The following is a 14,284-nucleotide window of genomic DNA, read 5'->3' as shown; positions in this document are numbered from 1 at the left end:
TTGGGATAACACTTTCTCAGTGAAGTTCAAATTCTTGTATTTATTGATTCCACCGAAAAAAGGAAGGACAATGTGTTCTTTACTAAGAAAGTGTAATCCCAAATATAACATATAACATCATCATCATCATCATCATCATCATCATAATAATAATAATAATACCAGATCCTCTTTGTATGGCAGCCAACTGGAATCGCGGCGTGTAACCAAGTTTATGAAAGCATCATTGGTCAAAGAACAAATACGAACATATTCGCCCGTGATTCCAAACATGATTAGAAAATCATCTACGACCTACAAGGACTTTACGAACCATGGAGAAGGACATTCAACATTGTTTCACGAGGGACAGACATCCGAAATTCGGTGTTGTTTTTCTCTTTATTACCCACATGTCTGCGTCTGCGCAGATGAAGCAAAACGTGATGACTCAGTTAATCTATTGAGGACCTCTTTTAGAACGACGTCACTGTAACGTTATAAACAGCGACGTGAATAGACCACATTCTTTTGCAATATCTCTTCGACTATTAAAACAATGGAACAGTGGGTGTAAACTTGTCAATCAGCACGTCGTACAGAAGGTAACTTTCAGTAAGAAATACTGAAAATAATATTGCTTTTAGGGTGAACATATTATATTCTGATGAAAATGATTCGGCACATGTTATCACAACATATATCAGCGTACATAGAACATATGAACTTATTTACAATCAATTAATACATTTGTGATATGAACATATTTATTTCCATAAAGTGGAGGGATTGGCAAACAAGCAAATTTTGCTTATCTGAATGCCTCTCCCAAACATGATACATATACAAATAGCAATGTATTAAAAGTGACGTGAGAAATAGCATACATTGTATAATTGGCATTAAAGATAAGTATTGTTCTGTAAGAGTTTAATTACTGGATTATCTTCCATAACTACAGTTACATTATAACTTACATTCAGCACAACTACATCTCAGTATCATATAGCAAAGCCATCATCTCAGACAAAAACTCTAAATCGGCAAGAAGATAGAATAAAACTGTGCACCGATTTCAAAATTTCAAGATTTGTTACTGTCGTTAAATTTGAATTACCATTTAGAATTGAATTTAAATCGAAGCCGTTTACGAAATAATACATGTTTTGCCTTACTGTACTGTTTAAGGGACACGTAAGAAAGAAATGAAGTGCATCTTCCGTATGATAGCCACAACAACATCTGTGGCTGTCGGATATAAATCTGGCAAATTTGCCGGCGTTAAGATCACTGCAGCCAAGCCTGAGACGGGAGTGTATAACCTGGCAGAATATTGATCCATAATGTACATCAAAGTATATACCATTCCTATCATTGCTTTTTATAAAACTTTTAAAACTTCCTAAGCTACTGGCATTTAATAACAGGACGGAAAGACGAGCAACATAGAAACGAATGTGCACTAACATTGTTCATTCAAACCTTTCTGTTTTCTTTTATATGTATGTAAACTCCTTAAGATGTTTGCGTTGACATGATAAGGTAGAGGTGTATTGCCAGTAAGCATCAAGTCAATATTAACATCAGGAGTATCTTACATATTTAAATATAGTGGGGACATCAATTGGTGCATCAAAGCGTTTTCGCGTGGGCTGCCACGTCGGCGGTTGTATCCTCGTTTAACTCTTTTTTTAATATATATATTCATTTTTAATTTACTATCACCATCTTCATTTGGAAGTATAATGTTCATTTTTCTGAGACGATATGAGTGAAAGATCTGGGTTGAACGCCGCTTTGAACAGTTTTCTAGTCATATCGTGTCAGCTTGATGTGGGGGGAAGAACCGAAGTGACGCAGATCTCAGACGTTTACCACCTTGGTGAAATCCATGAGCAAGGGTAATATACTGACAAACCCAGAACCATAATTGGTGTCATAGGTTTCTGACGTGTGCCCAACGGATGCACCTCTGCACAGCGGATGGTGGTGCCTTTGACGACTGGGCCACCCTTGCCCCCGAGACGATATGAGAAATATGGAAGGTCCTTGTACGTAATCCATGCATCGTTCTATGGTGAGCAGTTCTGAGGTTGTATGTTATGCTTGTCCAGACTGTGTGAGGTCCTAGATCTTTCAGGTATGCGACAGTGTCAAAATTGTATATTTTATAAAGTAAACACCATTACTATTTTCTCGTGCGCTCCTATAAATTCTCCCAGTAAGTTTCAAAATATTATACAAATTGGTAAACTATTTCTTGTTGAAATTGGTTTTTTTAGCAATCGGTCACGCTTCTCTTTGATACAGCCGTCCCCAACTTCTCATGGAAATTATAAAAGTGTTCTAATAAACAATACCTGAATCCTGTTCAACACTCTTCGGCTGAGTATCCACTTTAGCGTCCTCTTTAGCATCTTTGATGTAGTTTTAGTGATTGAATCCATATGGCATGGCACTAACATGTATTACGAGCTATTGTCTTTTGTCTTGTATTACCAATCACGGTAAGTTTTAAATAACCATGTACTTATTTGGTTGTTCTACTGCTTCGTTTTTAACATCAACCTTGTTCTTGTAATCACAGTGGTTGCCTATTGTCAGAGATCATCGGACCTTGAACACAGTCCCCTGCAGTGCAGGCCGCTCAGACGGTTTACTTCGTGGGATGAACAGTCTGGAGCCCATTCGTTAATTTTATTTAATTTCTGGATGCGTACTGCCAGACAGCCGCATATAGTATAGAACCATGTCGGTAATGTACAGCCAGCAGACACCCATAGGATTAACAGTTGCAGGTAGTGCCACGAGGCAAACAACTTTAGGATTAACAGATGCACTTAGTGCCACGAGGCAGACAACTTTAGGATTAACAGATGCAGGTAGTGCTGCGAGGCAGACACCCATAGGATTAACAGATGCACGTAGTGCTGCGAGGCAGACAACTTTTGGATTAACAGTTGCAGGTTGTGCTGCGAGGCAGACAATTTTAGGATTAATAGATCCAGGTAGTGCTGCGAGGCAGACACCCATAGGATTTACAGATGCAGGTAGTGCCACGAGGCAGACATCTTTTGGATTAACAGTTGCAGGTTGTGCCACGAGGCAGACATCTTTTGGATTAACAGTTGCAGGTTGTGCTGCGAGGCAGACAACTTTAGGATTTACAGATGCAGGTATTGCTGCCAGGCAGACACATGTGGAATTTAACAGGAGCGGGTAGTGCTGCCAGGCAGACATTTATAGGATTAACAGATTGAGGCATACTGCCGTCGTATATGGGCTTTCGGCTGGATCAACATCTACTTTTGATGGCAAATACAAGTTTATTGATTAAATTACATTTATCGGAATATGTATTTGGGCTTTCAGCTGGATCAACATCTGCTATCGATGACAAATAGATGTTTAATGATTAAATTACATTTATCGGAATATGAATTTGGGCTTTCGGCTGTATCATGCCTGCACAGGGGGATAACAGATGATGTCTTGGCTCTATTAATCACAAAATATCGCAACAGTTTCCAGTTGTAAGAAGTTTTGTTTTCTGAGTATATTCTTGAAACGAAAATCTCCAAATTGGAATAAAACAATTCTTTTGCATAATATTTCATGTTATTTACTTTGTTTTCATTCTGTACAATGTTCTGTCCATTTCTCTGTACTTGTAATTTGAAGTTATCTATTTGTGGTTTTTATTTGTCTTCTTGTCTTCGTATTTCAGAATTAAAACCCTGGTAAATCGTTTAGTTTAATCCAAAGTTTTTGGAAGGTATCCATATTTTGAGTTAAAAACATTCAATTGATTGATCAATATTTTTACATTCGCTAAATCCCTATATATGGCTGAAATAATGCCGATGCGACGTTTAATTTTAACTCACCCACTCACATTCGTTAAAAGGGTGAATCTAATCAGTTGATTGAATAATGCTGTTTTATTGGTCATATTCACCATCATACAGCATAGCAAAATGATAAATGTGTTTTCATTTATATGTGTGATCACTAATCAAATTATAAAAATGAATCATTCCAGAATTATCGACAGAAACATCTTCACTTATAATTATCCGATCTGGGAAAGGACACATTGTTTCAATGTTTCAATTCAATCTTTCATATACTAAGGTTTCATGTACATAGACTATAACTCTGACCCAAATGTCTTTTCTTAAGGAAACATGGTTGTTCTACCATCTCAAAACATCGTTATTAATCGTATCATGTAAATGAGTTTAACTGAACAACATGTAAGTCAGAACAATACTCCCTTAGAAAAACAGTACTTATTGCACACAAATACCGTTGCAAGTTGCGTACCTTGGGCACGTCTGAAACCTGTGATTGTGGGGTCACAGTTTGATTGTGTTTCACGGATGGACATCACCATACCCGTGCTCTTGTCACTAAAGTGGTAAACGTCTGAGACCTACATCACCTCTGCTTTTCCCCCCACAGCTGACACGCCGTGATGTAAATGGAATACTTTACAAAGGGGCGTTACACCTTACCCACACGTGTACTCAGCTGAAATATAGACACACATTTCTCGGTCTGATCATTTTCACGGCCTGAGTTTATAAAATACAGAGACATAGAATGACTGCACATGCTTTCCATTCGGACATTGGTGTCACACCCATTGAGTGTTACTCGTTAAACGCTTTGTTGATTGAAAATATTTTACAGATTATCTTGTTATAGTTATCAAAATATGGGTATGTGGCAATTTAAACAAATCTGGATAAATAGTATATAAAATAAATTAGTTCCATACGAACAAGGTAAATAGTTGATACGTCATTCAGATACCAGAGTGAGCGTGTACAAATATGAAAACAAGCATTGAATACTCATATCCCCCGCCAATATGACATGTCCGGTTGTGGGCAATGCCTTAGCTCCTGTGAACTATGTTCACTGGGCCTTTTGTAAATGGCCTAATTGCAGCATTAAAAAAAAATATTACTCGTGTTGTTTTGCCATCTGCAGTTTATGATAGAATATGTAACTGTATTTGTAATGAGTCAGGATGAACAACTTCTATATTACAATTAGGAGCGATGGTTTCGGTGCAGGTTCTAACATCGTTATCAAGCAAGTGAAGTACAGAATATGGTTGACAAGAATACACACAGGATAGAAGGTAGTGTTTATACAGTTGAGTAGGTTTAAGATCAGTTACACTGTTGTATTTGTAATGAGTTGTGTTTCTGCATGAAGTTCGTGAATGCAACAACCGTGTCCATAACACTTTTGGAGGAACATACACACAAGCAATGCAGAACTTACCAACAAGAAAGGAAATGTATTCAATACTGCGAGATGACATTATGTTCCAAGTTTGGTGAAGAAATATGGTACGGTTTTCAAGATCAGCAAGTCTAAGTCGTTGCCATGGAAACTTGATTATTGTTTAAATTCCCAAACTATCAAAAGGCAGCAGTTCACCACTAGACATATCTATGTGCCAAGTTTGGTGAAGAAATATTGTACGGTTTTCAAGATCTGCTCCGGAAACGAAATGTGACGGACGGACGGACAGCACCCATTCCCATTTCCCCCTTCCACTTCGTGTCGGGGGATAATTACTGTGTATATGCTTGTAAGCACAATGATGACACACGTGGGTCGATAGTGTGGCTGGGATTGTCATGTTCTTGAAGTATAAGCCACCGGAATATGCCGTGCAGAGTTTTGCCACTTGGTCGTATCGGGATCAGCTGATCTTGCGTCGGTTCTAAGATCTGCCATGGTTATGGTTTATGTCGACAATGACATGAAACCCTATACAAGACAACCTAACGTCGACGGGAATAACAATGCACTCTTGAAAAAGGCTACAAATCAAGACATTGTGAATGGCTACCGACATAAACGGGAAACATGAGAGGATTCTTGATTGAGTGAGTTGGGTTCAACGCCTCTTGGAACAATATTCCAGTTATATCAGGGTATATCAGCTTTATGTGGGAGGACATTCTGAAGTGAAGCATGCCTCAGCCGTAGCCCGTGCTTCTTTGTCAGTTGTTTAATGCCGCACTCAGCAATAGTCCAGCTAAATTACCCCGGTATGTATGTAATCTTGGTTGATTCAAGTCATCGTATCCCATTTGCGTGGAGCGATGATCATGATATCAATCACTGGATTGGCTGGTCCTGACACGATTATTTATAGAATTTATAGAAATAAATAAATAAATAAATATATATATATATATATATATATATATATATATATATATATATATATATATATATATATGGAATATATTGCGGTGATAAACAACAAACAAAGAATGACTAATTTCCGCTACCAACGTTGCTTAACCTCACCAGATTTGTGATATGTGCGCTGTGCACGGCCACGATCACGACTAAAATGCTACCGTCGGAGTTTAGCTCCCGAGCGAGAATATACCTGGTTTGAACGACCAATGGCGACCATAGGGAACGTGAGGCAATCACTTGAAAGTCTGGGTTAGGTGCGGTGTGTGAGGGTGTGCGAGCTGGAATTTATGGAGTACAATGATTTATTCTAAAGCATAGTACCTCTATGTTTGTTTATTTGTTGTTTAACGCCGCACTCGGCAATATTCCAGCTACATGGCGGCGGTCTGTAAATCATCGAGTCAGGACCAGACAATCAATCGATTGATATGAGCATCGATCTACGCAATTGGGATACGATGACATGCATGAACCAAGTCAGCGAGCCTGACCACCCGATCCTTTTAGTCGTTAGTAGTTATTCTCAAACTGACACAATGCCCTTCACATAAATCGAAACCCTGTTAGTCAGGACATAGCGCTTCCATTGTCATCTTTGGAAATCTCACCTCTCGTTTTGTTTTGTTTTCTGTTTAAGGCCGCACTTATTCCAGCTATATGACGACGGTCTGTAAATAATCAGATCTTGAACATACAGTCCAGTGATTGTCATCTTGAGCATCGATGTACTTTCGTAAAATGTATAATATAACGCTTAGTTTACAGCCTTACTGAATGAAAAACGATCATGACCAGTCGGACAGTCAAAACCTTTGGTTTACAGAACCTGTATACGGTGGAACTCGTGAATCAGGACATCAACGCCCCGAGGAAATCTTCCCTTATAAAACCTGTTCCGACCTAATGGCATTACACTGTAACCTTTTCTTCTTTGTGAAAGGATACTGACTACATGCGCATGAAAGTATTTAATACCACTTAATAGAATACACAAAGACATAAATCAATAGTTCGAAATAAGTGTGAAAAATATATTCTTGCCACTCAATTGATAATCTGATGAAATCAAACATGTCCCTTGAATAACGCACATTGTTCAGTGGAATAATCAGGTATAACATCATGAGTAAACACATAATATTTAAAGGGTATATATTGTACAATATCAAGTGTTAAAGAAAGGTTTAGAAGTTGAATTCCATCTCATCCCACACATTTTTAAAGTTCTATCCCCTACATAAACACCGGGAGGAATTGTGTAAATTACAGCAATAAAAATACTATTGTTCCCATCTAGAACAACCCGTCTATCTACTTTAGCGACAAAATAAATCGGTATCATTTTCTATATGTTGTCTCGAACCAGCATCATGCATAATATACACCAATAGTTTGTTCTTTCCTGATTCCATCAAATAATGGTGATCCCCATTAAAATATCACAGCAAAAATGTGTATGTTCGACCTCCGTATTAAGGACATACCGACATGCTCTGTTGGTTTGGTGTGTAACGCCGTACTCAGCAATATTCCAGCTATATGGTGGTGGCCTGTAAATAATCGAGTCTGGCACAGACAATCCAGAGATCGATATTGTGGGCAACGATCAACGCCGTCAGGCCACCAGGCAACACTATCAACCAAGTAACCGAGCCTGACCACCCGATCCATTTGGTCGTCTCTTACAACCGGTAGATGTTTCTGTGGACGCATTCTAACATATGGACATGCAGAACATCATGCTATCACATATTATCTTATAGTAACACACAGGAGTGTCTATACAGTCCATCGTTAGCAGAACGGGTGATTTTTACATAGTCATTTGATAAGTCTCTGTGACACTGGAGATTCCAATGTTGTAGGTTCTTTCTCCTTCTCTTTGCCATTGCACCGTGAGAAATACTTCTTCTTAAACACATTTCTGAAGTTACCACCAAATATTAAATACACAGCTAGACTGACACAGAAATCTAGGTAATAAAACAGTTCGAAGATCCTGTGCACAATAAGGTCATTAAAAGACGGGCTTACGTTATAGATGAGCTGCATCACGAGTTCCTTGATTCTTATGGAATGACTTGGGGTGTGGAGAACAATGAACACAATAGACACAGCAAAGAGGAGTCTTGTTACTTGTGCCTCAGGTGAAGCCTTCTTGTCCTTCCTCTGCTTCCCAGCCTGCAGCCTCATCTTCCTCTTGTGGGCCTGAAGGGCACTGACGGTCACCAAGGGGACAAGGATGACCATCAGTACCAGCGGCAACACAAGGGTCAGGAGACTGTCTACGTAGGTATAGACGATGGAGATTTGTTGGAATTGGGGCAAAGCTGAGCACATCCCGTAGTCTACTCCCGTGGTCCAGAAAGGAAAATTATACACTGCAAGTGACACTGTGATGTAAATGAATATGACCATTTGGGCCATTCTCGTTGTGCAGATTCTGGGGACCAGAGCAGGTTGGGATATACGGATAAAGTTCTCAAACGTTATGACCACCACGAGCCATATTGAAAGAAAGGGACATACGTAGGACAGGAAGATTGTTATCTGGCAGATCCCTTGTATACTCATGATCCCGACTCGGACACGAAACAGGAATATGATGAACACACTGATTAGAAATCCGATGTCTGACAGTGATTTAACACCTAGGTATAAACAGCAGGAGGTGTTCCGCAATGTTTTGCTGAAGAAAGCACCGACTGCAAGACAATTGCCAACCGTTCCAGCAATACATATTATCGGAAACATCACAGTCTGTAGCCGCCGGACGAAGACGTAAGATGGTGGTTCACTGCCTCCATATCCCGTCATGTTGTCGAACAGCTCCGTCATATTGTAAGACATTGTTAGTGGGACCACAGTCACAGCCATTTAAAGTCAAATTAATGGGTGCGTGTGTGACAGACTGCCTCAAGTAGTTAATTGCTGCATTCAATGTTGGAATGGTTCACAGATGATTGATAAACGTTGTTGAAAAATTTAGCTCATTGAAACGAATTGCTCGCAATTGCGAGGACTGTAAAGAATTCTATCTACCCATCAGCAACTTTGTATATACATTAACGAGAGATTATTACTAGTAAATATTTAACAAAAGAACATAATCAAAATATATATACTTTGTTTAGCATAGATTGATAACATCAATAAAAACACTAAACAACGTCAAGTTTAGCAAGGTCACGAATCACAAACTTATATCACAAGTCTCAAATAACATATCCACATCAATGTTCTATCCTACAGTAAACATAACAACGATGTCAAGGTTGGGATTGTCAGAAAACTTACATATCGGTACTCATATCCTTGTGTCCGATACGACTAGTATTAAGTAATGGCGCAGCTTTCACTCCGTCTCCAAGATACACCTTTCCGGCACATCCAAGTTCACCCTTATAACTTGTAATCACGTTTTATAACTCGCTTTGCAGCACACACACGTTACAAAGTTTAGGCTCTCACGCCTGAGTTATCAACAGTCCACCTACACATGTCCTTCACATCATTGTCCAAGTGCCAACGTCTTCACAAGTGTTTTCATGTTAGTCGTTAACTGCCGTTACTAGCACCGTCGGCATGAGCCTGACTGCGACGCTGTCTCCTTTCCATCTGGGATAAATCGGTCTGTGAGCTCATGTCTAAAGCGGATCGATGAGAAATCTGATTGGTCGTGAGGTGAAGGCGTGTCGTTTTAAACTGGCAAGTGAGAGATTAACCTTTAGACTCAACAGATAACCACACTCTGGCAACTTGGTGATGCTTGATTGGTCCTTTCTTACTTTGACAGTCGCTGTCATTGAGTCGGGGAGGATTTGCCGAGACGGTAACGGTAGCGAGATAGAATATCTGTTATTGAGGCTACAGGGATTCATAGAATATTCACTTTGCTGAGAAAGTTATTGTAAGGTTCAGATGTCCTAGTTTAATGATAATGTGATGTTTCTTGTATATCCCTACGGTATCAATTTGCTACGAATAACAACACCGTCATTCATGTTTTGACTGTATCATCGATCATTTTACATTGTTATTACCAAGTGAGTGTAAAGAAACTGCATGTAACACGTTAGGTTGTAAACATTTCGCCATGAAAAGAGGTGACAATAATTAATCTAGTTGTTGGATTAATGACAGGATGGATGGATGGTCTCGACTGCTGCATGTCGACGGTGCGTTCCTTGCCAGGATCCAATTATCAAAAGTTCGAATCCTCAATTAACCTTGGTTATTGTCCACGGTTTAACACCATAACCTTGCCCCACAATTATGATAAAAACTTGCGCGACTTTTGGCTTGTCTTCAACATCAAACTGACACGCCGTGTTGTAGATGAAAAACTGGTCATTCAATTCACTCGTAACTTTATGCTGACAAACCAAGAATTATAATTAAAGGGGATCTGGTATTCGAACCCACGATCATAGGTTTCTGACTCGTCTAAGGGGCACAATTCTATACAGTGTCGCCTCAGACAATTGTTTCATCCTTTGTAAGGCAAAAGCACATGTTCATATTGCCAGATTTGGTTTCTCATAAAAGACCGTAGGCTCTGGATCATAGTTTCCCCATTTCCAGACCTAACATTTTAAACATAAGTTGGTTAGAAGACGTCGGTGACCTCGTCGTGGGCGTAATGGTCAGCACCGTTGACGTGACCGGGGAATTGTAACAGCGGGCTCCCTCCATCATCGACGTTGGCTTCGTCTCTGGGAGATTGTGCATCCGCAAGTAACTCCCAGGTGTAGATGAAGAAATATCCCGCTGTATGTTACATCGCTGCTGTCACGTATGGCATTAGTTTGCCGGCCATGAGTTATTGATTCAGAGCACACGAAATAATGATTTATTTAGAAAGGGTTTCAACGAGGTTTCTGAATAGACTGCCTTTATGACAGTCCATATGAAAACTTTTGTGTTCATTCATTGAATGTCATTTTCTTAAAACCAGCCAAAAACGAATTGATAAACTCACTATCGTAATGTAAAGGTTGACATGGTGTTAGAGATGTTGATGTCACAAAACAATACTTAGAAACACCTGAAAGATCATGGAAACATATCGTATAAGTCAAAATAGGGACCACTGAGAGGGTATTGTAAAACAATGTCATTCATAGCATGTAATTCAAAGTATGTTATTCCTACCGTAGTTTCTAATCGTAGAATATTTGTGAATTATAATTGATGGCTAAAATTGACTGCAATCGCCGGCAGCTGAAGCGATGGTGTAAATTGTGCTAACCGGGCAGGTAGCAGAAATATCCCACGGTCCCCAGTATGGTGGCCTAACTTTGGTTGGTCTTTAGCCCATTTTTATAATGTATTGTTGAATCAGAATGTATTCTTTTATATACTCTCAGACTAGGTTTAGATAAAATCCATGATAATCTAGTTGTTTGTTCTGTCTTTCGACGACAGGACTTTATACAGTCTAAACATATTCGTAATTAATGTATAATTTTGTCTCATCACGAAATATTGCCGATGTGATGTTAAATGTTAACTCATTAAATTAACACCATGGTGTTCATACTATACTCAAAAACAAAGTTACTGTGATTATATTAATGTATTGATAACTGGTCAATCTGAATTATGATTGTGAATAAACAACTTTACAAATTGAGTTATCTCTTGAGAATCTATGAAGGAGCTTGAAGGAGTATTAAAAAGTGTGACTTGTCCCAACACTTGTTTGTCTTGACAAGTTGTCTTGTTTGGACAGAGAGAGTTTGGATTGAGCACGAATAGAACTTGAATAAAGATACGAGCTGATGTAGCATCTAAAGCGCCATTGACAAAGTTTACTGCTAAATATAACCACAAGCACCTGGCTGCCGATCCACAATCGCATTGTAACCTAGTGATCTCAATGATAATGAGGATGTCTTGAAAAGCGACTGGAAGATCTTGCAATAATATATCTTCAGTTGCATACCAAAAAACCCGTTTAAACAGTCTGAAGCATAATCTATTTTTTTTCAAGCATTTTCTGGGACAATCTTTTTGGTTTTCGATAAAGTCCCATCCCTACGTTCACAGAAAAGTATTGGGTCTCCAATAAACAACCCCCAGCCCGGAATATTAAAAGATGAGTCCCGAAATATGTATGTACTCTTGCAAAAACTCTTATTGAAAATATAGTTGGAGGCAAGAGAAACTATACCTCTCAGCTCATTTTATATGTTTGATCTGACATTGAGTGAGTGAGTTAATATTTAAAATCACATCGGTGATATTTCAGCCAAATAGTGACTTCATCAAATTATACAATACATAAATTAAGATTAAAAACCTGTCGACAAAGGACAGTAAAAGAACTAGATTATCACAGATATAAGTTTAAAACTAGTAAATGACCATACAACTAGACTATTTATAACAATACAATATAAAAGTGGGCTTTGTATCACCAGCAGCCTAAGGTAGACCATGGGGACTTAAAGTACCTTGGCTACCTGCATGGACCCCAGCAGGATTTACACCATCCCTTTAGTCACTGGTGATTATTGAGACGGTTAGCCAATGATTAATGCGAACAGATATGCTACGATTATAATACTGGTATGTATAAATTACCACATGGGCTTATGTACCCCCTTAGGGGAACAATAATTTCACGCTTCTTTGAACTGTGGTCAAATCTGCCTAGACAGAAAACAAAGAAATTGCAAAACTCCAGCGCTACTTTGCACGTAATGTACATACTTTTCATGTAAGATCTCCGACCGTTGCACCTATTCAGACGCTGGGACTGTGTACTATGACATCTCTCATTGAATGAAGCTGATGCTCCCTTGGAGGATGTGTAGAAGCAGCCACAGATATATGCCCCGAAAAAGGTGTTCTATTTCAAGTGTGCTAAATATATAACAGGTAGTGACAATAGTAAGTCTGTAACACATGATTTACTCAATATGGCAAAGAAGTCTGAATTATCGACCACAATAGATCACTAATGAAAACTAACCATTCAATCAAAGGAGGGGGCACAGGAGGCCGAGTCGTCTATGGCGCCGCGATTCGCTGTGCAGAGTTGCGTCCCTTGGGCACGCCAGAAACCTATGACTGTGGGTTCGAATCGCGGCTCGCCCCGATTATGTTTCTAGGTTTATCAGCACCATACCCATGCTCGTGGGTTGCACCTGCATCACTTCGGGCTTTCCTCCCACATTAAGCTGACACGCCGTGATATAACTGGGATACTGTTAAAAGCGGCGTTAAACCCAACTCACTCACTCACTCCATCCAAGGATATGTGGACCAAAGTAATAACATGAAACTGCTCATTGGCACACCGGTCTGCGAGATCACCCTGAATTAAACAGATTTCGTAAAATTCACAGTTAGCTTGTACCTCGCATATTCCTCGTGGAATATGTGTATTTTGTACAGCATACCAGCAAGACCTATGTATGCACTTGTGAAGCTAGGAACACTACCAATACCTGGACAGTGTTTAATGTGTGATGACGAGTGCGATGACATAATAAAGCATCACATGCTATGTTGTACAGCTTTAGCTGATGCAAGTAACACCCTCTATGGACATCTATTTGACTCTTTAAACTTCGAACAATACACGTGTATTGAGGACTGTGCATATGACAAAGTAAAACCTGTGACATTACTAGGTGGTATAACCAATTTTGTAGAGGAGATGAGCCTTGATAACTGGGCTGAATTAATATCTTCAGTATCACGAGACATAAGCTCCTGGAACCTGCGATCAATGATCTATCTTTAGACAGTATATCTCATACCAGGACCAAGACATGTAAATATTCAGTATTGCCAATTTCTCTGCATAATGTACCTGTAAATATTCTGTATTAACAAATTATATTACTCTCTGAAATAATGGAGGAAATAAAGATTATTCATTCACTCATTATAAATTACTTTGAACGACCTGGGCTTATGTACCCCCTCAGGGGGACAATAATTTTACGCTACTTCAACCCTCATCTAGGGTACAGCCACTAACAATCTCAGTTAATAATCATATGCTACCAAATAATAAAATGTTTAACATTCTACATCAAAATTTATGAATTAA

The 14,284-nt window shown here is 39.1% G+C and overlaps 1 protein-coding gene across 1 annotated transcript; it reads right to left on the bottom strand.

Moving 5' to 3' along the window:
- Positions 1-7,845: 7,845 nt before the first annotated feature.
- On the bottom strand, positions 7,846-9,403 carry LOC139444458 (probable G-protein coupled receptor 34). Its single transcript, XM_071225422.1, has one exon. It carries the CDS (start codon positions 9,091-9,093, stop codon positions 8,038-8,040), a length of 1,056 nt encoding a protein of 351 aa, XP_071081523.1. The 5' UTR covers positions 9,094-9,403; the 3' UTR covers positions 7,846-8,037.
- Positions 9,404-14,284: the final 4,881 nt, after the last annotated feature.

The sequence above is a fragment of the Haliotis cracherodii genome, unplaced genomic scaffold (assembly GCF_022045235.1).
Source record: "Haliotis cracherodii isolate W230 unplaced genomic scaffold, xgHalCrac1.p SCAF_50, whole genome shotgun sequence".
Lineage (NCBI taxonomy): Eukaryota > Metazoa > Mollusca > Gastropoda > Lepetellida > Haliotidae > Haliotis > Haliotis cracherodii.
This window is presented reverse-complemented; position numbering and strand designations above follow the sequence as displayed.

Coding starts and splice junctions, on each gene's coding strand:
- LOC139444458 (XM_071225422.1), bottom strand. CDS start 9,093: ATGGCTGTGACTGTGGTCCCACTAACAATGTCTTACAATATGACGGAG.